Genomic DNA, 25,407 nt, shown 5'->3' with positions numbered 1-25,407 from the left:
GAAGTTGGTGGGAAGGCTATAGAGGCTTGAAGAGCCATGGCCTCCCTGCTCCAGGAGTACTGAAAATCAAATGGCTCCTGTAGTTAAAGTGACAAACATATCGAGGGGTACGTATGCTTCAAAACAAACAAAATCATCCAGCGGCATCTAAAATCCCCGCCCACACACCTTTCTATGTCGGAGCGCAGAGGCTGCAGTCTACAACTTTTGTCACATTCTGAAATCGACAATCCCACATTCTCTACCAGATGTGCAGAGTTGAAAAAGTAAGAATGCAGCTACCTCTGTCACATGTCCGATTTACAAACATGAGCACAATTATCCCCAAGATTATCCCTGCCCCGCTCCTCTGTATGTAAGGCCTGCTGTTTGACCTGCCTTCAAGTGGGGCTTCTTTTTGCACATCCCTCTGAAATAGAGTAAACTGGGAAGAGAGTTGGGGTTTGATAGCATTTTGAATCTGCTTATCAAATTTGAATCCTTCACTGAGTCTGTTTTGGTATAGCTTTCAAAGAATTGAAAGTTCCTGCAAAGTTTACATGACTGCCTATTAGTACAAAAGCTGAGAAAAGGACAAGATGTCTATTGATTTCAGAAGAGTAGAGTAACAAAGAGGGCATACCCAGAGGTATAAACGGATTGTGGTATGAAGAGTGGCAACTGAACAGAGAAAAGACATGTTTTCCATTTTATACATTAACGTCTGTTGCGGTGAGTTTGAGCAAGGCTTTCATTAAACAGTGAAGTAATTGTTCAAAGAGAATTTAAGTAGGAAAATAGTATTATGTAATATACTCATACTCCTTGTTGCACGTTTGTTTGATAATGATGTGATCAGGGCATTGGCAGGTACAGTAGCATATTTGGTGATTAGCAGAGATGCTCTAATTAGCATAACATCGTACATATGATCAAGGTTCACGTTCACTGCCAAACCTTGTAATGTGCACATTAGCCAGAAACAGAATATCTCATGGTCACTGTGAGAGTGCTGCAGAGTCAATGTCAGTCTGTATTTAGCCAACGAATGAGACGTAAACAACAACTCAATAACTGTATTTTAAAACTGGAAGTTCAATAAGCCTGTGAGAAATTGATTAAGGCAACTCTGGGTCTTCTTAATGTCGCTCTCAATCCTATTTCTCGCTCTCTCTCTCTTTCTCTCTCTTCTTTCTTCTTCTCTTCCTCTCTTCGAGTCCTCTTCCTTGCTATTCCTAGCCTTTCCATCTCACTCTATATCTGTCTCACTGCTTCTCTGTTTCTATGTCTCTCCAGTGTATTGACACCGTGAGAAATGCAAGGTGAGCAATAAATGAGCTGGGCCTGGCACAGTTGCCACAGAGATAGATTGGAGTCCAGGTGTTGAGGTTACAAAGCTAACTTCCTGACCTTCTTTCTGCCAGAATTATGACAAGGAATAAAGTGAAACCCAGTGATTAAGTGATAATCATGTACATATGTATGTAAATGAGGTAGTGGAATGAAAAGAAGAGCCTTGTAATCCTCAAGGATGATTATTCTTTTTAGGTTTATGGTCCTCAGAAACAGGGACAGACAACAGAGGTTATATAATCAGAGTGTGAAAATAGTGCCAGAAATTAGACTGAAATATGGGATTCAGATCTACTCCCCTTTACTAAGAGGGAGAGTAAACAAAGACAAGAGGTTAGGTGAGAAAAAGGAGAACAGCTGTTCTATAATGCAACTCACCATTATTTTATCAAATTTCTACCAAAAGAGATGTATACTGTACAAGCACAAAACAAATGTCCCTCTGAAAGTGCTGTACAGTCAAACTGCAGTAAGGGACATGACATTTTGATTGGCATCAAAGCTTGCAAGGCTTTGGGGGGCTTTGGGGGGTTCATTTCCAAAGTACACCGTACAAATCAGCATGCTAGTGAGCTTAATAATAAGTCACCATCGCCTCTTTATTACTGCCTCTCAGCTGCTTTGTATTTACCGTGCCACCATTTAACATTTGGCAAGCATTGTTGCGATCTGATAAGCTCTCCCACTGCTCAACTTACATCTTGTTTTCATTAGAGCTGCATGTCATGGACTGAGCTCCTATTCAAAATGCACGTGTTATTAAAATATGTACTTGTGTAGATAGCAGATGAGTCTACGCGTTCGTGTCCTGGTTTCAAAGTCTCCATGTGATAACCAAAAAAATCATCAGCTGTTTAAACAGTGACGCATTAGCAACCATCACAGCATCATCAACGAATTACTTCTCCACAAAATACATGATCAATTTCCATTTCTATTTCCAATTAAATATGCATTGCTTGATTGTGGTTCAGGGTCAGAGGTTAATGACCAAGAGCTTGAGGTTAATGACAAGTAAATACTCATTTTAATAACAATGTTTGTCATTCCAGATGGGCCTGACTCGTAATGGCAGTTTTGTTGATGTGGCAACGGAGGACTGAGCAAAGGGTTACATGTCATGGACCAAAGGTCAAAGGTCACCTGCAGCAGTATCAGGATGTTGCTCAGGACATTTCTAAGCTAAGATACATCGTCAACATTGTAGCAGATGGTTTGAAGATGAACTTTCTGATGAGACTACAGGACCAACGCTAACCTGTGATGTTGATTTTGGCAGACCACTTGGAGGTCCCATCCAGCACAGCCTGCTTGGCTGTCTTCAGGTGGCTGGTGAAGTCTTCTTTGGAGACATGGAACATCTCCTGGATCACCTCAAACACTTCAGGAGTGTTCTTCTCCCTTATCTTCATGCGCTCCTTCATAGCCATGATGATGTTCTGGGTCTTGTCCTCCGCCCCGTGCTTGGAGCTCTTCTCCACTGCCCCTAAAACAAGCCAAAGTTTAGTGTTTCCGCTCAGTAGTCTGCATGTTTAATACCCAAGAATTGTTAGAAAACCTGGTGTAAAAACTGGTCTAATATGTGCCACTATGACTTTGAGTGAGTGTGTTCGGAGGTTGGGGCAATGACAAATTCACACTTTCGTGTTGAGTTAATGTGTGTGTGTATTTCTTTATGTGAATGTGTGTCTGTACGATAAAAGAGACACAAACAGCGGTTCATTCCCCGTATCTGATCACAGGATTATGTGTCTAGAGTGTGTTCATGAGTGCAGATTGAAAATGTGATAAAGCATTTTGAACTATGAGACATTGTAATGCTGGTATAAAACATTGAGTTTTATAAAGGCCTGAGTGTAGCTAATCCACTTGGAGTGTGTGAGGATTGCCTTGGGGTTCATTCATTGTTCCTCTGTGACTACACAGTAACAGCAGGGGTGTGCCTGATTGAAAAAGCTGATCGGCTGCTGTAATGAGCAGCCTAAATTCACCATGATACTTGTAGCAACAAGTGCAAGAGGATATGTAATATGTATTACACAAATCCCCCGTAACAGCGTTCACATATACTGTAGGACTTACAGAATCGTGCTGCTATTTATAGAAATGTGGGAGATGAAGTGTGACACTATAGCATCGTGGGCACAGATTTCCAGACAAACCATGACCTGAGAGTAAACTGATTTTAAAAAGGAAGTAAATAGTAAGATAATACTGTCAGATCATGAAAATTAACATGAAGCATGTAAAAAAATAAGAATGAATGCAACTTATTTTTTAATGCATTGCCAAATTCTCCCCCCCCCCCCCCCTCTCCATCTCACACACAAACTATATGCACCTATATGGGCTTTAAAGTCTTTGTGAACTGTGCATCAAAGCATTACGGGATGCATCTACTTTCTTACTTTGTAAACAATCTGCATTGAGCAGGTCCTGGCACTTCTCGTGGCATTTAACGCCGCACTCTGAGCAGCGCATGCCCTGACGTGCGATGCCCCACAGCAGCCCCTCGCACTCATGGCAGTAGGTGGGCGCAGTCGCCGTCCACACCTCAAAGTTGTGGGGTGTTGTGGATGAAATCGGGTAGATCAAGGCCTGGAGAGTCTTCTTGAAGACATGTTGTTTCTGAAAAGAAAGAAAAGCCATTGAGAGATTGTGATAAATGATAGACAAGGAAAATAGAGGCGGTTGCAAGAAACAGAGGAGGTATGGCTTATTACTGGTAATAACTTCAAAAGTTCATAAAAACAACTCTACTTAAATAGATTTTCAGGAACATCCAATACATATTGAGACCAGCAATAAAAAAGAAGAATACTTTTGCACCTGCTGAGGGACCACAATATAGACTAATGGCATTGCAGAAAGTTGAACAGACAGCTTTTGCCGGCTCAGTTCAAATTGATCTGCAGTCTTAATAGCATGAAATTTACAATACACTTCTGCATCCCAGTAGTATTTGTTATATGTATGTGAGTTGTCGAAACAGCAGCTATCATTCATCACTACAGGAGCATTTTTCAACTTTTGTTGTTAGAGAAAGCGATCCAACAGATTACTTTATTCCAAGAGATAACACGTAGGAGGCTTTGTTAATCCTTTTCTGATTACCTTATCACCAACGGAGAGGTCAGCTGTATGAGAGTAAATCAGCCTTACATCTCATTCAGCTTATTAACAAGGTAAGGCAAGGCAAGGCAAGTTTATTTGTATAGCACATTTCAACAACAAGGTAATTCAAAGTGCTTCACATAAAACCATTAAAAGCATCAAAACATAAGGCAAAAGAAAAGGAGATTTAAAAAAATTAAGAACATTCATTAAAACATTAAAAAACAGTGCAAGAAATAAAATGCAGTAGTAAAATGCAGAAATGCAGGAAATTGATTAATATATTAATTGAACGTGGTTCAATTAAAGGCAGCAGCAAACAGAAAGGTCTTCAATCTTGATTTCAATGAGCTGAGGGTCTCAGCAGACCTGCAGCTTTCTGGGACTTTGTTCCAGATATGAGGAGCAGAAAAACTGAACGCTGCTTCTCCATGTTTAGTTCTGACTCTGGGAACAGAAAGTAGACCGGTCCCAGACGACAGCATCCTTAGCCCACAGGTTGTGTTCACATTGAGTGGTTACTGAATAAAGCTCCTCCAGACCAAATACTAAAGTCTTCTCGAGGCCTGTCTAGACTGATTGCTGTGTAACAGAAGCCTCCTCAAATTGAGTGCTTTACTGCAGCAGCCCTGCCAGCCACAAGGGCTGGAAAACGGGACTTGCCAATTCTTGAAGGCAGAATCAATGGATGCTGTAAATAAGGTTTTTAAAAGTGAGCATTATCCAGATTGAGAGAGAGAGAGAGAGCAAGCGAGAGAGAAAGTGACAGAGGAAGAGGAGAAGATGTATTTGCTCTCCACTTCTACTGCGCTCCGCTCCTCAACCCTTCCCCCCCCCCTCTGCTGTCAGCCCCCTGTGTGTTGACAATGGGCTTTAACACCTGAACAGTAGCTCTGCACTGGAACACACTTACAGACACAAATACACACACACATACACTTGCAGGGATGATTAAATGACACCAGATGACAGGACAACAAGGCCATCAGACATTGCAAACCTCCGTTGATGCAACAGAGAGGCTGCTGAGTCCTAGAGGACCTTTAATGAAACAGAGCAGGGAGACCGAGCGATTTTGCTTTTAATCTGAGAACGGTGAGATGAAGCGGATGTCTGAGATGAACCCACAACTTGCACACAAGCTCCTGTTAAACTTGTAAATACTGACACCGCCTGCAGGAGATGAGTGAGCCAAAATCTCTATGAATGTGGGAAATCTAGAGACCTGTTTCTTTTTAGTCTCTATTTTTTCTTTCTTTTTGCCATTTCTTTGACCATTGCATGAGTGTATACTATTCATTAGGGGTGGGGGAAAAAATCGATACAGCACAGTATCGCGATATTTTGCGTGGCGATATTGTATCGATACACGGACGCAAAGTATCGATCTTTTCTTATATAAAAGTATATATATGGTATAAGTTGGTGAAAACAAAGATAGAGACATCTGGCCTCACAACGGGGTTAAATCTGCCAACAGTAGCCGGCTCATGGGGAGAGTGCAGCGCATAACTGTCTCTCTGCCCTCGACGTCCACGCATCACAAGTTACACTGAGTTATATAACTCTTATATCCTACTTATACAAGTTATAGTTCATTTACTGAGTCCACACGTTTGCATTTAGTTCAGTTGGACTATGTAATAATACAAACAGTTCAGTTTGTCAGGTTCATGCAACATTTATGACATTGTTGGTCAGTCTGTCTGCTTGACAATCATATTCTGCTGCAATAAGAATGATTGAAGTGAGATGAACAGACTGAAAACTTTATCTTATTCGATCAAACATGTTGACACAGTTTTCCTTTGGGGACATAATTTGAAGTTGAAAAAAGTAATACATCGCAATATATGCATATGTTATCGCAATACTCAGAATATCGCAGTATCGTGATAATATCGTATCGCGGGATCTCTGGTGATTCCCACCCCTACTATTCATTTTCATCTATTTCATCAACAAAAGTCGATATCTGTCTCTTTAAATTCCCCTCCCTCTCTCTCTGTCTGCTCACTCTCAGTCCTAACGCTGCATCGCATACTGTGCAGCAGATGTGGGAAGAGTGCTGCTTGTGTGAGTCTCATGTGACCCTGGTGATTTTGTGCAAAACACAACTGGAATTGATTGACAGCTGCAGCCTCTGCCTGAGAGCAACACGACAGACAAGAACACCATCCTTCCCGTCCACCTCCAGCCTTCTATACCTCCAACCTTTTGCTTTAACTACTGTACCATCTCAGCCCTAACAAGAAACACATGTTGCAATTCAAACATCAAGTATTTTAAACTCAATCTAATATGCTTTTCCATCTGGCAAGGTAAAAAATGACTTGCGTGGAAATCAGACGCACGCATTTTTTAAATCAATGTGTTATAGTTTGCGCGTAACAACTTGCCTGATGATATCTGAACTGACTTAAAGCAACGCATCACATCTCATTTCCAGATACTCCTTGACCCATGTCAGATCGTGGCTCCCTTCTTCCTTTGAACAACTGAGTGAGTCTCTGCCTTTGTCTCAGCAGGTAAGCGCAGCCTCAGTTCATGTTGACAGTCGCTGTTAAAAGGCTCTGGTGCTTGGATCACATCAAGCACAGAACATTGAGCGGACACACGGGCCGTTAGCCGGCCCACACATAATGCTCCTTTCTGCTCTAAAAAGCAGATACATGGGAAACATGACGCAGATGGATGCACTCTAAATAGGTTCAAACATCTCTCCCGGGAGTTTGGGGCGGATTGTTCAACATGGCTGCCTGATCAGTGACAAATAAGGGCCAGGGGGTCGTGATGACAAGACACTCTGAGCTCTGATCCTCTCTCATCCTCTTCTTATTGCCCTCCTCTTCTCGCCCTTCCTCTCGTCCCCTAACTCCTCTCCACTCTTAAACAGCATATGGTCGTTTACTGAGTACTTTCGCAGTCCTCACAGGAAAGCACTCTCCTGGACTTAATGCAGCAGATAAAACTCTGACATATGCTAGTCCTACTTAGCAAGACCGCACAATCTGCAGCTTTGCTCGGAACTCAGCTCCCCTCGGCCACCAATTATTTAACTCTTCCTTGTTCGCTCTGAATCAGAGTATTGGACATCTATCCCTGTTCAAGTCCTTACACTACCACTGTGGTGCAATCTCCGAAATCTGCCCACGACTGAGCTCCCGTCCTACACCAACTGACACAGTGCATCTATCACGTCATTTCTCCCTCATCTGGGATATGAGTCGGTCATCCCTTTCATAAGACCCATGTTAGTACGCAATCAAGACCATGTCACTGTAGGACAACTGGGCCATGTGAATCATGAGGACCAAGTGATGTGTGTGAAATAGACAAGTGATACGAACGTGTACACACAACTCAGTGTGCACAAATCAAATTGAGGGCCAGGTCTCGTGTTTAAAAAGATGAAATATTTGTGTGTGACGTGCAGAACACATTAAAATCGAGTCATTTTGTAGGCTTAGGCATGTGGATGTGAAATTGTCTGCTTGTTTGTCTTGCTGAAGAACTGCTTTCTCCTGCTGTTTGCGTCCTATAATGCTGTCTTCCCTCTGGGAGGGAAGGATTGCAATCAATTAATGCAGAGAGAGCTTTGTAGGTCAACACAAAAGTGTCTCACACCATCGACTGAGACGTTCTGCTTTTTCTGCATAGCTCTGTGCTCCTTGATACACAGCTCTTATTATTAATCGTAGGAATAGTATAAATTATAAAGAGGATAATAAAGGAGCACAGCAGAAAGAGCGAGTAGCTGGCCGCAGACACGATTTTAATAAACTGCAGTATGTCTTATAGATATGACAGTGGCAGGCGGACAGACAGAGGACGGCATGCTGTACATCTGAAGAAAAATCCTTCAACCACTCATGCTATCAACCTAATTTGGGTCTTCTTCTAATTTCGGAACCCGGTGTTTCTGGCAACGTGATCCTGAAGCACCATGGCTGCAGCAAACAGCGCAGCTTTGACAGTTTGTCGGAGCTCCCTGCTCTCAAAACAGCGTCCTAAAGAACAATGAGCGATCACGGGTCCAGCATCCCATGTCCCCGCAGAAGCCTCCATTACCCAATTAGACTCCACAATAAACAGACAATGACGTTCCATGCAGTCATTGTAAGTACTCACCAGATCCTCATTATTCAGGGTGGACCGGTTCACCAGAGCGAACGAGATGCCTGCCTTTCGAGCAGTGAGGGTCTAAGAGGAGAGGAAAGGAAAGATGATGATGAGGGATAAATCCTCGGTCCCATGTTTGATACAGAATCTCAATGTTTACACACAGTGGCACTCTATATCGAGTTGAACAGTTTCTGAATGGGGCATAGCATTTTGTGAAAGGGAGGAAAAGCCTTAATAGATATGGGATACATAAATAAGAGAGATAAATAGTCTAAATCACAGTAAATCGACAGATCAAATGGAAAAAAAGACTCTTAAGTTTCTGTAATGGATGCAGATGAAGCATTCATCATTTGCTCTTAGCTTGCACAAAAGTGTATGTATATATATATATATATAGTACGCTTACCAAAGCCTGTGATTTTCCAGGAGGCCAGGAATAAAGAATGAAAGAAATAAAGAAATGTAATTAGACAAGGAGCGGGAGGATGAATGCTGAAAGCACAAACAGCAGAAGAATTGTATTTACTATCCATTCTGAACGCATAGGTGTCTCAACTGCCATGCAAGACTGCTGGTTAGGGCACAGAGCTCTAGAAAGGTTCAACTATTCATCAAACAGCCGTTGCATGATTTTTTTTTTATCCACTCATGCACTGGAAGTTACTTAACTGCAGTCATGCTTGGCATTTATTTTCAGTTCTCTGTTGGATGAAGCTTTGATCATATTTTCTGCTGTCTGCTCTGCACATTAGTTTGACACAAACAGAGAAACACAAGACACACACACTCACGTATGGGTGAAGCCAGATGTACTGCACAACACAGACTCACACACACACACACACACACTCGCACTTTAAAAAGAAAAAACACAACAACAAAAAAACACACGCATCTGCTCAGGCATTCACAAACGTACTCAAACATGAAACAGCGCACGCCCATACAAACACAAACAGGTAACACACAGACGCACACAGATACACACATGTAAATTAGCTGTTATGTTAATATCCATTGAGTTTGAGTGACCAGAGATCGATGAACATGTATCCCATACTGGAGGAAGTTACGTAACAGAATGCAGACAATGGACAGCTGACAATATTGGATCAGTCTTTACCACGACCCTCTTGTCTGCACAGCCCAGCTATGGTAAAGATCCATGGAAGCCATGGAGAATGTAGACGGGAACGTGACCGCTACATGAACCGTGAGTGTTGATGTAAGTTTATCAACATGCACCAGCACTGTTGAGGTTGCTACGGGCAATATAATAAGACCCTGTGTCCAGATGTTATCTATTCATCTACAATATAGCGTTCAATGCTTTGTGAATCCATTTACAACGCTCGTTTTTATTTTTGGTTTATGCTTTTGCATCCCGCCATGATATGGGGGGGACCCTGCTGTCCGTTCCAATCAAACGCTGTTGTTGCCCGGAAGCAATCGCACAGCAAATGGGAGACATTGACAAAGGAGAGGCATGAAAGGGGACCAATTCGTTTGCTGACTACTGACTTCATCCCACGTGTAAAAGGCTTGCTCAGTATCACTTTTACATGATTTAAAAGCCTCACACAGTTAAATCAGAAGTCAATGAAGTCTCTCCGATATATTTTTGGGTTGAGTTGTCAACATTTCAAGTTAAATGCAATTTATCGAGCAACCTGCCGAGCAACAACAAAAAAAAAGGAAGAAAAATGGCCAAGCATTGGCGAGGCTGAAATCTGACAACTCACTGAAAAATATCACCCATAGCTGTTATGGGTCCATGTAGGAATGGCAAATATACACGCAAAATCCAAAAAGATTAAAAAATTTAAAAACGACAACCCATACTTACCAAGACATTGTTGGTTATTAATTTCATGAGAGATATGGACAAATACAGCATCAACTCATGTTCTTCACCGTGATATAAACATTCATCAGCATCTATGTGTATGACATCAAGCTGCAGAATCATATTATTTCACAAGAAAATCTAAATCCTTTAAGAGTAGAATGCTTAAAGTATTACACAGGTTGTTTTGTAAATCAACTTAATTTGTAGAGTGCTGCTCATTTCTTCCATCCTTTTGCACTAAAATACATGAAGATGATAAACAAACATACACAAGACAGACGCACACTGTGTTGACATAAAGGACAAACAGTTATAAACAGACATGTATACTGTTGGCATCACGACAGCATGCTGTCTCTCAGAAAGACTAACCATGTGGCACAGTGCTAAAGTGGACTCCACTGAAACAGGCCTCTCTGTGGGATATGTTATGACACATTATGCTGCAATAAAAACTCATGATGGAGCAGCACTGTGATGCAATGTATTAAACACCCTCTCTAGGCTAATTAATCTAACCTTAGAGTTACGGCTAAGGTTAGATTAACACTCCCACAAAGCAGTGCTCTACACTAAATAGCCAGAGTTTGAAGTGGTTGCTTTTATCACCCGTGAACTTCTTATTGACATGCTTTGTCTATCACAATTAGAGATAATGGGATTTTTGCTGTTTATTTATTTTTTTTTACTACATAGCGAGGAAAGTATTTGCAATCGTCCAAATCGTGTACACACGGAACAAACTTGTAATTAAATCACAAATCCAGATTGAGTTGGGTTTTAATAACCAGAGACTTCGGCTTAAAGAATACCACGGCTAACATCAGTCCTAGGCTTGTCCGAGTAAAGTTATCATTGTCTTCTGCAGCTGTCCGTACTCACACAGAGCAGGATTCCACCAGTGTGGTGTAATGTGGGGTCACTCAGATAGTTTTGACATAAATCGCACATAACCTTGTTGAGGCCGATGACTCACCAGGTCTCGGACAAGAGGCACTGTCCTCTTGCGGCGTAAATCGGGCATGCTGTCAATACCATAAAGAATACTGCCAGCCCTGGAGAAGCAGACAGATTTAAAGTGTATTAATATCATAATAATGCCATGCTGGGGGAGACACTACAGCAGTGAAAGGGGGGGGGGGGGGGGTCTTGATTTACACAGCCGGCAAAATGCCATGGATCATGCCTCCTACATAACCTGTCTCCCCCCCCTTCCGCTTGATTCGCTGGTGCCGACCACCAACACCGGAGCTCCATGTAATCCCTCTCACCCTCTGCTGTTCTCTGCCAGACTCCCTCTTCCACGTTATCGAAATGCGTATTGGGTATTGCTGCAGTGATGCCTGTTATGATACGTATGTATATTACATTTTAAGAATACTGAAAATGTGTTTACGTTTCTCCACACCTCCAAAAATGGAAATTTCAAGATGAGTTTTTTTCTCAGACAGCACTTCAGCACCAGTTACCTTGCTGTCTCTCCATCCTCCAACTCTCTTGTGCACACTCCGCGGCTCCCTCACTGCTTTCCCACCCGTCTTGCTTCCTGTCCCATGAGGCTCTCTGTGGCATCACCTCAACTGTCACTCAAAGCCTCTCTAATGACCTCAGCATGACATCAACCCCCCAATGCATCCACAAAGACAAAGCTTCAAGCTTTTCTGTCAGCCCTCTCAGCGACATCAGTGGTATGACCCTAAAGATACACAGTCTGACGACCTGCCCCGGAACTTGCCTCACCCTAGGGTCCCTGGCTCTCGCTGCCTCTTTACTCTATTAACAATGTATGCTACAGATGGCTGTAAATGAATGGCATGAGCTGAGGTAACGGAGGTGAATTGTAATTATGAGCTATTTTCCCTTTTGACATAATACGACAACAGTTGGCTTCATCTATCTTTCACATAGACTCTGAACCTTAATCGTTTATACACATGTCTGAAGAAGAAATCAATCAGACATGTGAAGCCAAGAGCATCAATTCCTGAACAGATGTTGTGAAGGCATCATGCATCTTGTGTATTAATCTCCTCTCTGTGGTACATCACAACACAGGGAGCATACCACCTTAATTAGGGTTGAATGCCAGAAAATCAGCATGTCTGCAACATTTCCGCCATATGGGCCTCAGTACAGAACAGCACAGCAGCTAAGATGTATGTACTCGTGAACCGCTCAGATCAGGAAGTGAGCCACCACTCACCCTCCAGACTGCAAGCCGAGCAGTTTGGGGTCCAAAATGCTGTGAGGCTGCAGAGAGAAGAAACACACAATGTAAAACAAGAAATACAAAGTACCGGTAAGTGCACACAGCTAAACACAAAGCAAACAGCAGCAACATTAAAACAAAAGGAATATACTGTATGATAAAATGTACTTGGGAATCTACAGTACATTTGGAGGTCAATTCGGGACAAGATAAATGATAGGAGAGGAGTACATAACAGGGAGAAGGGAGGGAAGACACCGCAGGCACAAGAAGACCAAATCGTTCCACGTCAATGTAATTTGTGGGCTCAAGACTGAGAGTTTTGCCTCTCTTGGTGCTTGAGGCCAGATTTGCCTATTGTGTAACGCTCCCCATTCACTGACAAAAATGTCCAGTTTAAAACACAAATCATTTTCTGAAAGGGAATAAAAGGATAACCAGCACAAAGTGACAACAACATGGCTCAAGGGCCCATGCTGCATACCTACAGATATCACTTCAACGTATCGACAGACAAACAAACACCCTCTGACAGATACACTATATGGAGTCTTTTCAAATAAAATTCAAGTGAGATGCAAAATCCACGTACCATCACACCATATACCACAAAACACAAAAGAGAAACGTACGAACATGTACACAAACACATGCACATGCTAGGGAATCACAAGTGTCCACGTGGTTGATGATAAACAATGACTTAAAACCTGTGTGTCCAAAGCACTGGTGTCTGAAAGGAGAAAGTGAGAGTAGGGTGGCGTGTTAGGAAAGAGCAGCTCACTGGAAAATACACACACTTAGTTAGGACACAGTAATCTATTGCTGGCCGCCTGATGAAACAATTCTGTTTTGCCGAACACGTTATGCAGAAATGGAGACAGAGTCAACACGTGCCTGAAGGAAAATGTGTATGAATAGAAGAATACCATGTTTAGTAAAAGCAGTCGAAAAAAGCTGAACAGAAGGCCTCTCAGCTAAAGGTTGAAATATGAATATAATTCTTTGGATATAGATTATTCTAAATCAATACAGCATAAATTAATAAAAAAGTATGCCTTTGATCAATGGCGTCACATGAGTTAATAACAATCCCAGCTATGGAGACATGGGACATTAGGCAAGCGTAAGCGGTTGGTATCACATTGCCATTTTAGAGACGAACTGCGAGAGGGCAAGCCGTTTAAATAAGCACGACTGCAGAGGTGTAATTACTGCGCTATTGATCCATGGGTGATAAATGGCAGCATAATCATGATCTAATGTGCTACAAACAGAAAACAGCTGTTCACAAGAGAAAGATCAAATTGCTGCTCTGATTAAAACAACGTGACACACAGTTTGATGTTGATGCGCAGTTTCTGCATCACTAACACAGCAAAAGGCAATGTGCATCTCTTTCTTTCATTTTGCCAGTATCTTTTCGATTTAGTTTGATCCGTTGAGTTGAAAGTTGACACTTGTTCAAAAAAAATCACATCATGAAGATATTAATTGTTGACCAACAAAAAAACAATAGAGTATTTGGTGGATGCTATTACCCAGAGTGCTCTAGTACCATTAGTGTTCCAGTGCGTATCTCTGCACAAGTGCATATCTGTTTGTGACGATGGTACTCAAGGAGGCACTGATGGTTTGAAAACATTTAAAAAGGATTCAAGTTAACATTAGAGTTTTGAATTTATACAAACTAATATTTTAGGCTGAGGTCGTATAAATTCTTGAAAAGGTTGAAAAATGTTGGTACAACTGTGACAGTAATAGTACTGGGCGAGGTGAAATCAAAAGCTGCACGAACGCAGACACACAGCACACAAAGAGGAGCTAAGCCGCAAGTAGGTACCATGGACAGCGATCAGCTAAGCTACTCTCAGCACGGCAGATGAGATAGAGCCATCTCCTGCACCCGCAAGTCTGCAGCTGCACTAAGCCGGACCACAAAGATAGGCTATAGGCTGCTGATATTAACCTCATTTCACGGGTACTTTAAATCTGTCAAACACAAATGTAATTGACTGGTAGGAAACCCTCTGTGTGTGTGTGTGTGTGTGTGTGTGTGTGTGTGTGTGTGTGTGTGTGTGTGTGTGTGTGTGTGTGTGTGTGTGTGTGTGTGTGTGTGTGTGTGTGCGTGTGTGTGTGTGTGCGCGTGTGAGGTATCAAAAGCAGCAGTAAATCCTGCATTTCAGTGCCGACACACGTGGTTACTGCGTTCATAGATCAGAGTTTGCCAGAGCAGAAAAGTCTTCACATGGCTGATAGTAAAACAAGGACCTTCCCCTGCACCAACACACACAGGAACATGTCTTCTTCCTCTTTCCTCCCCGTTAAAGGGGTTTTTGGGGAGTTTGTCCTGTTCCGATGTGAGGGTCCCGGGACAAGAGGATGTCAAATGTGTACATATTGTAAAGCCCTCTGAGGCAAATTTGTAATTTGTGATTTTGGGCTATACAAAAATAAACTGAATTGAATTGAATTGAATTTATAGAGATACACACACATAATGGTGTGTGTGTTTATATACACACACACAGCGGGAGAAGATTGTCCTTTATGACAGTCGAAAAATGTATGTTAAATCAAGAAACCTCAAATTTGTGATGACTGATTTCCATAAGTCTCGTTTGTAAGGATGTTTTGCTGCGTTCAGCACATTAACAGAACTATGTCAAAGTCCAACACTGAGCGTGTGAGCGGCCGCATGCCGATATTTCCAAGGAGCTCATGAAAACAGAGAAAATAAAGATAATGGTAGTGAGTATAAAATAGATTTAACATTATTTATGAGATAACATCTTATGGCCATATTAATATTTCCATTTTTTACTTCCGAGTGCACAAATCCAGTAAACTGAGGTGCAGTTCAGGCTTTCAGTACAAGTCAATCAAAATTAAACAAATCTCACAACTTTTCCCCAATATACAATGATCTTGCCTTCATCAGCGTCGCATCACCTTTGTACTGTGTGTTGGAGAAGAGTTGGACAGCGTTTTTATTCCATGCTGCCCACATCAGATATTGCTATTAGAGTATTGGCTTCAACTATTATACACAAACTGTAATAAAATCTAAAGCTTGGTATAATTTGTAGGGCTAGCAGAAGTTTAGCCAATCCTGCACAAAGTGTACGCTACGGACCAGCAGAGAGGAGAAGGTTTGTGTATAAGTGGAATCACTGGAGCAGGAGAATTGAGAGGGACCATGAGGTCAAGGCTGACATGACCACCAGTTTGTGGTCGGGCTCATTGGATCAGACTGCCAGCAAAATCCCAGCACCGAGTATAGGCTGTGGGCCTTACAGTGAACACATCCTGAAAAAAGAATAAGTACAAAAGCTCACCAGAGCAGAACTGCATGCTGGTGTCAACTCTTACACCGAGTTTAAAATCTCACTGGAGGAAACCAAGTCCTGTAACTTAATATGTGAAGTTAATTAAAGGTAAAATGCTGACCTTTTTAAAAGAAAGGTGATAAACGGTTTCAATCATGGAAGCAATGATGTTAAACTATCAACAAATCTAAAAATAACAAATAAATAAAAAAACATCCAGGTAAAAGTTAACACGGTAAAGTTTAAATGACGAATGATATAACATAACAAACGGCATTACCGAATGCTACCAAGTGCACTTGACAAAATGTACGTCTGGGCTGGTGCAACTTTATCCCCCCAAACTAAATAAATAACTCTGTAGTTATTCATTGTGGAATGCCATTGCAGAAAGAGCACACGTGTTATGAATAACATTTTAGCTTGATCATTTTACCTTGTAACAGAGCCATCATTAACGGGATGAACACATGTTCTTTTCTTTTTTCAAGACACATAACGTTACCGTGAAAAACGTTTTTTACTCAACAGTATTAACGTTACAGTACTTCATTCGTCAGCCCAGCTCAATCGAGGGTGCCTTCGAATCGCTCATCAGCCGCCACAAACGCACCCAGACTAACGTTGAGCACAAACAAGATGAAAAATGTCTCTCCGCAAGAACCCCGACCCAACTCTCAGAAAAGACTGCAACAATTATTTATTTCTAATGTGATTCAACATGAACATTGTTAAATAGTAATACGTATTACGGTTCAAAATATTGATGAATGTGATGAGCTTGTGAGTTCCCTGAGCTCCAGGAAACAATTTATTATTCATATATTTATTAATTTGTTTATTTATTTATCATTTATTTATGCTCGATTTTCATAACATTCATTGCATACATGTATTTGTTGTCTTTATAGTTACACAATCGTGTATTGCTTGCATCTCTTTTATCATATAGCGGTCGTTAGGACCATTTGTTCAGCTTGATACCTGCTTTGGCGACATGACAGCAAAACCAGGATACTTTGTGTTTTACAACGTAAAGGTTCTTCAAGTTGGTGTGCAAGGAAATATACAGATGGAGGTAATACAAAGATATTTAATTGAACCACATATTACACCTTTTTAAAGCTGTCATTAATAATCACTGTGTTACAGGATTTGTGATAAAAAAGAGAGGGACAAAGGGGAAATGTGTGTATTGAGAGGTTGTAGCCCTCCATCTGACATTATCACATATCCAAACCTTGTTTGTGTCAGTCTGATGTCAGAGGGTTTATTTTGTTCAATTTCAGCGCAAAAATAGAATCCTTGTAGGCATGAACCAGGAATAAAGTGTTTGGGTAAAACGGGTTATCGACCCTTATCTAATCAAAGATGCACTTTTGCTTTGGAAACTGAGATCTAATTTGTACACGCAAAGGCAAACCTATTGACTTCATCCAAGTTCTGAGTTATTATGAAAGCAATGAAAGCGAGAGGTAATGTATTGCAATCTATAGACACTTCCTCCAAGTTGAGAGAGTAAACTATGGAGAGGACGCTCTCTCCGTTTACAGCAGTCAAAACAACAGCGATTTTGAATCAGGCAGTGCTTTGAATTGGATGGTATCAACATACAACAACAGACAGCAAACATTTTTCATGTCCACACTTTCTCTAGAAATGGTGCACTACACATAAAGAGGGTCTACCTCCTTTACTCCCCAGGAGCAAGCAGCAAACTTCACTAGCATGCAGACCTCTATAAATACTCCAAGCAAGGCTGACCTGGTTACAGAATGCCCTTGGGAGTGTGAATTAGCATCTGAATACAGACGCTGCTGTAGCCGGTTAAAGACAGGCCTCGCAAAAGTGGCAGTACAGCTGAGACTCCCTTCACAGTTCCTATACAGACCAGCGCGCACGCTTCAGAGCATGAGCATGTGCACACATCGGCTACACGAGATGAAGGCATGAAGCTGATCAGGGGGGAGTATGTAGTGTGCATGTCTACAGTCAAGGATTGCTTAACTTGCTTCTATGTCAGGTAGCATAGGCTAAATTATGTGTCAAACATAAAATATAGCTGGACTTTGGTGTACCCATTTTTTAAACAAACTTTACAATATTTTATTTAGAGCATAGACTACTTATTGGCTAACTATAAAGCACCTCAAGTCTAAAACATTTTTAGACATATTGTTAGATATTTGCAGGATTTTAAGCTTTGATATTACCTAAATAACGTGCATAAAAATGCCCATAAATGGCTAACTCTATTAATTGCAATGACCTTTATCATCAACGTAGGTATAAACCTTGAAAAGAGTGAAAACTGACAACAGCTATGACATCTGGACTCATATGTGACTGTTCATAGAACCGGGAAACACTAAACAGCAATAAAGAGTGACTATAGAATGCTATAGACAACAAACTAATAGAGAGATAAAGAAAAGAGCCAATAGCCATCGGACAGGAAGGACAATTGGTCACACATTTTAATTTGGAGTCATATGCCCGGAGTCTACAACATGCCTCACCTCACACATGCACGAGTCAACAATGAGAAGTGAGTCAATCACTTAATGAGACAGACTGTCGGATCGACTCCTAACTCTTCTCGTCTGGTAGTCCAGCAAAAGCAACGTATAAGAATAGAAAATGGACAATCAGTCAATAAATAGCAAGATTTGCAGTAAAGAAATCCCAAACACATGTTTGAGGTGATTTAGATTTATGTCGCCATTACATAAACTATCCACCAGAGAACACTGACAAGTTTGTTTTTCAACAGTAAAACGTTCCACCGAGTAGCGTGTGTAGTGATCACAGTTCTTTAATTATCATGATCGTTTATGTTGAGGTGTGAGGTTAAAAAAATATTTAGTTTGACTAGCAAACATCAATACTGGTATTGGCCTCATAAATGTATCAATTGAGACATAATTTAAATAATATCAGTTCAAATAATTGCCTATATTCTGACCATGTTCACATGGATGGGTTTACAGACATTGGAATAAAGTGAATTGAATTGAATCATTTCAATGAGAGTCATGGTATGTATAACCATATGGTAATACTTTTGATTATAATGCAGTTGTACTGTGTACTGTGCCTTTTATGAGTTGCAGTTTGTTGGTCTTAAAAAGTTAGGTAGGAATGGTCGCATACAACCATATGGCAGCGAAGGAATCTCTCCTAAAACAAGATTTTCAGTAAACAACATTATGTGCAGCATGTTTGGTGAATGTGGCCACTAAAAGGGTTTATGCACACATCTGTCACACAGTCTTCAGGTGTAGCCTGTATTCCCTGAACAGTACCTACCTCACTATGGGTACCACAGCTGCAGCTACATATGTAGGTCAAGAGCTTTTTCATTTTAAGTAAGAGTGGAAATTCCCTGGTCTCTTTTTTTCATTCCTATTGAAAAACTCCTTTTCTTTCAATGTGTAAACCTTAACCATTTATATACCAACATTGATTTTAAATTGCATCCTTTTTACATAAGCCATCAGCTTTACCGCATTTTGATTCAAAGCTACTACTCCAGAGAGCCAAAAGAATTATACAAAAAGACGAATGAGAGCATAAGGCATAATATTCTAGTAAATGTAGAGAATAAATGTATCTTATTTAAAACACCATAGTGCAAAAAACATCAGTGACAAACAGAACGTTCTCTGTGATAAGTCAATATGTAAAGACTTCACACTTGCTTTAACTGTCTGCCAGTGCCAACGTAAGGACGTAAAGAAAATTGTCATGTTTTTATTCATTGTGAAGAATTGATGGTAGTTTTGGAGCCCACCCTAGTGTAGATTGTAAAATATTTTGTTGATGCTAAATGATAAACCTACAGAAAACACATTTGACAGTCTCATCACTTGTCAATAGTCACAATCTGCTATGAGAGAATGTAGTGTTGTGCCATGGGAATACAAATACAAAGTCAATGCCACCTGTAATACTGCCATCCAAAGAGAGTGTCCTCTTCAGTTTGTCAACGAAAATAAATTACCAATTCAAAGAGACATCCTTCAGATTGACCAAAGTCTGAGGTTCCCATAAATCCAAATCTACGGCTTGTCTCCACCTCATCAATGAATGTTATTCACTATGATTCCACTTCCACTAACAACCCAGAGGACACACTGGATGTTAAGGATTTGCAAGGATACCAATGCATTTGTATGTTTTATCAAAATCAGAATCAGAATCAGAACCGTTTATTGCTAAGCAAGTTTTCACCTGCAAGGAATTTGTCGTGGTGGAAGGTGCATAACATTCAACAATAAACAATAACATTTAACTATCAAAATAACACTTAACTCTTTAAGCTCATTTAACTTTTAGCTCATTCACGAAAAATTGTGGACTCTACATGACTTCCCACCAATTTCCAAATGGTACTATAAGTTTAAGGATTTATTTTTCCTCCTCATAAGCAGCCTTTGGTAATTTTATTTCAGTGTGGTATGAATTCAATTCAGAGAAACACAAAATAATGTCAACTATGTTCCAACATCTGAGACATAAGAGTTAATTGCTGTATCTGCTTAGTGAAATACACAGCATTGTAAATACCAGTTGCCTTTTCCCTTATGTCCATGATTGCTCGCCGTTTGTCTTTTCTGACAAGTCTCAGAGAGCAAACTTGAATGCACAAACAGTGCACTAACAAAACCAAGAGTTTTCAAAACAGTCAAAGCTATTTTTAAAGTACTGTTATGTATTCACAATTTGTAGTAAATATGCTGTAACACAAGTCCTCTGATGAAGTTGTTTAAGCCCAAGGTGCTTGGTTTTGACTACTACTTACAGTTACCATTATGGTTGTACCCATGTATTGCCAATGTAAAGCCTTGTCCAACAGTACAAAAAAAGTCTAACAAAAATGAGTAAAGAGTCATACCCCCTGCCAGGATCTGCTGCTCCAGTTCAGCCATCTGTTTCCTGTAGGCCCTCAGTGCTGCCTCCTTGAATGTGGGTCTCACATGTTTCTTGGGTGGGGCCTCTGTAGGCTTCTCCTCTGGAACATTTTTGTTTTCATCCTCCTGCTTTTGCTTTACTTTTTCAGATCCCTCAGCGGCATCCTCTATGATCTCCTCTACCTCCTCTAACTCCTCATCACCCTCTTCCATCTCCTCTGTCACATCATTGTCATCTGGTTCTTCTACATCTACATACTCCACCATTGCGTCAAATTCAGCGGTGTCCTCAGTGAGTTGGGTTTCATATTCTTCATTGTACTCTTCATCCAAATTGCAATCGTATTCCAGAACACATGCCTCTTTACTTGTCTCATGGTCTCCTGTCGCTTCCAAATCTTGAAAGGTCTCAAAATCCTGAAAGGCATCACTGTCTTGGGAGGCCTCAAAGTCATCAGACACATCATAGTCTTGAGAAGTCTCACACTCCTGTGCAGCCTCATCTGTCTCCTCTGTCTCACTAGCATTAGTTCTGTTCTCTAAGTTAGCTAATACCTGCTCCATCACTTCAACATAGTGGGTCTCATTGTCCACTGGTTGTTCCCTAGCTTCTGCCTCTGCACCTGCTTTATCTTCCTCTGCCTTGTTGAAGACAGACTCTGTGTTGGCATCAGAGTCTATTGTAGTACTAGAGCTATTTACACCAGAGGTGGACAGCGTGCGGAAACGCCCCATAAATGATGAATTGGTGGTCTCCTCAGGAGGAGCAGTGGTAGGAGTTTGAGGGCCAGACTTCCAAACAACCTCCAAAGCTGACTTAGCCCTTTGCAGTGTAGAGCCAAAGCCAAAACCAAAGGACTTCTCAGTGAGATCTATGCTGAGCCTACTGCTCCAAGACTTGGGAACCTCCTCAACCTTCTCTGTTCGAATCTCACTCTGACTGCGGTACATAGTTGTAGACTTATTCTGGTTCTGGTGGAAGCTATGATTGACATCCAGTTCAGGGAATTTATCTTTAGCAATGACTTTGGGGGTTTCCTTTGGGGCATCTTTAGAAGCTACTTTATTTCCAACTTTAGGGGCTTCAATTGGTATGGCTTTAGGGGTCTCTCTGGGGGACACCTTAGGACTCTCTTTAGGGGCTACCTTCGGGACTTCTTTAGGTGGAATCTTAGAAACTTCTTGAGTGGGTACTTTACCAGTCTCCTTAGATGCTACCTTCGGCATCTCTTTCAATACCTCTTTTGGGGGTAGTTTTACAGCTTCTTTGATAACCTCTTTAGGAACAACTTTCAGACCTTCGTTAGATGGAATTTGTGGGGGATCTTTGGCAATGACTTTGGGAGACTCTTTAGGGGATTCTTTAGGGGATTCTTTAGGGGACTCTTTTGGGGACTCTTTGGGGGACTCTTTAGGGGTTGACACAGGGCTCTCAATTGGGGTAATTTTAGGGTTCTCTTTAGGTGACTCTTTAGGACTTTGTTTTAGAGTCATTGTTGGGCTATCTTTTGGGGTCACTTTAGGTGTCACTTTAGCAGCCTCACTCGAAGTTATCTGAGATGTCACTTTAGCAGCTTCACTGGAAGTTATCTTAGATGTCACTTTAGCAGCTTCACTAGAAGTTATCTTCGATGTCACTTTACATACTTTTTTAACACTGGGCTTTGTGGTATCTTTAGGTGTGACTTTAGGGCTGTTTTTAGGAAGGGATTGAAATGATTCTTTAGCTGCTGATTTCTGAATCTCCTTAGGTGACTCTTTAGGAGCTGCTTTAGAGGTCACTTGGGATGAAACCTTAGCAGATACCTTCAAGCTTTCTTTTGGCAATATTTTGATGTTTGCTTCTTCTTTAGATGTCAATTTTGTCTGTTTATGTGTAATTTTAGCAGCAGCTTTAGGTGTATCTTTAGATGATGTTTTTGTGTTTTCTTTTGTGACCATCTTATTTCCCTCCTTAGACTGCCGGGCAGATGTCTTGATGACAGACTCGCGCTCTGTGACGGGAGTAATAATGTGGGTGGTTATAGGTGGTAGGGAAGATTCTCTGTCAAGCATCATGAATTCTTCATCTCCCTCAAATTGTAAATCAACCTCCTGACATTTAGTGATGTTTTCTGGAAAACCAGGGATGGTTGATGGGTCAAAGGGACTGCTAACCTCTATTGAGGCTTCCAAGCCAGAATCAGCACCCTGCTCTAGATGATGCCAGTCTTTCCAGGGTGATAAGTCACCCTGCAGAGAAAGCTGGGAGCCACTGTAGTGGCTTCTGTCCCCAGACATGCAGACCAGTCCATTGCTCACCCCACTGTCAATAGTTTCCGTAGTCTCAACCTCATTGTGTTCATATGCTTGATTCTCATGGCTGAGTTGGTGACTGTCGCTAGCATACCAGGAGGAAGCCATGTCTTCTTGTTTTCTCTGCCACAGTTCCTGATCTGAGGAGGACAGCATGGAGCAGCCATTAGCCCGTGTAAAGTATTGACTCTCTGAAAAGTCTTCTGAGTATGACTGGCAAAGTTTTGAGCAGTCAGACTCAGAGCGGCTGAGTTTAGGGGTGGAATAGTCACTCTGAGAAAGCCAACCAGGGGTCAAATCCGAGTAGTACGCCTTTACTTGCTTGTCTGGGTCATAGTAAGAGTCATCAGCATAGTGAACAGCGCCTGAGTAGCCTGCTTCCTCTCCTGACCGGCTATGGTCATGGGATCGCCTCTTCTCTGATTTGCTCTTGTGAACGGGCTTTGAAATCACCATTGCATATTTATTTCGGCTTAATTCATCTAATTCTTTATCACTGTCCATTGAGTCCCAATCATCGCTCTCCACCACTTTATCCTTTCCTGAGGCCTTCATATCCATGCTTTCATAAGTTTGTGAGGAAGACATTGTTTTGTCTTTTCTCTCCTTTCCATCATGAGTTAAGCTATCAGTGGAGACTGTAATGCCTGTTCCTTTAAGTTTATAGCACTTTTTCAAGACTATATCCCTCTCTTGAGTTGTTGCAAAAATAACAATAATAGGACGGGGTTTTGCATTCGAACATTCTCTTTGTTGCCCTAACCTATGAGCAAGCTCAATTTTAATTGTTTTAAGGGCATCAATGAAACCCATTTTGTCTTTTAGTATCTTATAAATTAGACTCTCTGTTTTTTCTGACCTTTCTTCAGGAACATTAAGGAACCTCAAGGTTGAATTGTTGGCCTGGTGGCTAATTTGTTTTATGTAGTCATGAATATCTCGTGTTTCCCTTCTAGACTGGACAAATCCTGTGCGAAGCTGCTCAATCTCACTCTGAACTACTTCCACACTGCTGGAGATCTCATCAATGGAGCTTTTCAGGGCATTTACATGGCCACGTAGCTCAGACAGTTCTGTCTCTATCTGGCTGATCCCCTGAAGCTCCTTAAAGATCATCTCCATGACATCCTGGGTCTGACTGATGCAACCTGTGGAGGAGGAGCCAGGCTCCAGGGTTGAGCTCTTTTGCTGCCGTCCAGCGCGGTCCAAGGACTTGCTCCGGATGCCCAAGGTTTTCCTCCAATTGCTCACCTCGGAGTCTGAGGAGACACATTCCTGACTCTTTTTCCATTTTCTTAACTTGCGTAGAGCACCCAGCCTAAGTGTGTGTAGACTGGAGCGTTCCACTCGCTCGCCCTCAGAGCTGCCATCAGAGGGAGCCAAACTGATGAGGCTCTTCCTGTTTCGTCTTACTGGCATAGTGTGTGATTTATGCTCATCCAATCTCTTGATAAGTTTTGTCTCACTCAAGGAGTTAGAGTAACTACTATCAATTGAAAGAATCTCAGAAATGATACTTTCATTATTATTCAAAGAAAGACAGTTTTTCGGCAGTCCATTCGCTATAGCTACACGATAACTGAAAGTGGGTGACAGGGATGAGCAGTTGTACTTTCCGTCGTCTTCTTCAAGCGATATGTTACGTGCCGAAGAGCATTTGGAAATCTTTTTAACTGTAGTCTTCAATGTGGTTGAGAGATTTGGATTGGGTACTTGCAAATCAGTGGTCAATTTGGGCTCTTTATTTTCGCTTCTCTCTTTCTTCTTTATTGAGTTTGCCAATTTCTTTGTAAACATTCCTTTACAAATCTTTTTATTGTAGGATGATATAGTATTTATTGGGGCAGAAACCATGGATGGCAATCCTGTGGACAGTTTTTATCATCGAGTGACAGGAGAAGTTGGCTGAGAATACAGCGGTAGGGGGCCAAGCACAATGAGCCAGTGCTTGACAGTCGGATCCCAGGTCAAAATCACTAACACCACAGTCCAAGTAGAGACTCACTACTACTTTTAAATCCAGTGGCCTTCCTCCCGAAAAAGAACATCTCTCTGAAAGACAAAAAAAAGCAACAGATATTTACGATTTGGCTGCAGATTCTCAGTTCACACTTAAAAACAAGCAGGAATAACCTGAGTTATTACTTTGTAATTACAGAGAAAGTGGAAAATCTGTTTCATCTTTAACATGCATAATGTAAAAAGTTACTCATTAAGCAATCTCCAAACCTATTATAC

At 41.3% G+C, this 25,407-nt stretch overlaps 1 protein-coding gene across 1 annotated transcript in view; it reads right to left on the bottom strand.

Annotated features, from left to right (window-relative positions):
• unc13c (unc-13 homolog C (C. elegans)) overlaps positions 1-25,023 on the bottom strand; it is a gene marked incomplete at its 5' end in the record, with an annotated part of 82,963 nt that extends 57,940 nt beyond the window's left edge. The window contains 8 exons of the mRNA XM_079287627.1: positions 2,591-2,818; positions 3,741-3,960; positions 8,578-8,649; positions 11,400-11,478; positions 12,627-12,673; positions 13,343-13,365; positions 20,859-21,932; positions 22,899-25,023. Of these exons, the coding sequence (XP_079143753.1) occupies positions 2,591-2,818; positions 3,741-3,960; positions 8,578-8,649; positions 11,400-11,478; positions 12,627-12,673; positions 13,343-13,365; positions 20,859-21,932; positions 22,899-25,023 (3,868 nt within the window). The remainder of the gene's footprint in view (positions 1-2,590; positions 2,819-3,740; positions 3,961-8,577; positions 8,650-11,399; positions 11,479-12,626; positions 12,674-13,342; positions 13,366-20,858; positions 21,933-22,898) is intronic.
• Between the last annotated feature and the right edge of the window lie 384 nt (positions 25,024-25,407).

Source organism: Melanostigma gelatinosum, assembly GCF_949748355.1.
Source record: "Melanostigma gelatinosum genome assembly, chromosome: 2".
Classification (NCBI taxonomy): domain Eukaryota; kingdom Metazoa; phylum Chordata; class Actinopteri; order Perciformes; family Zoarcidae; genus Melanostigma; species Melanostigma gelatinosum.
This window is presented reverse-complemented; position numbering and strand designations above follow the sequence as displayed.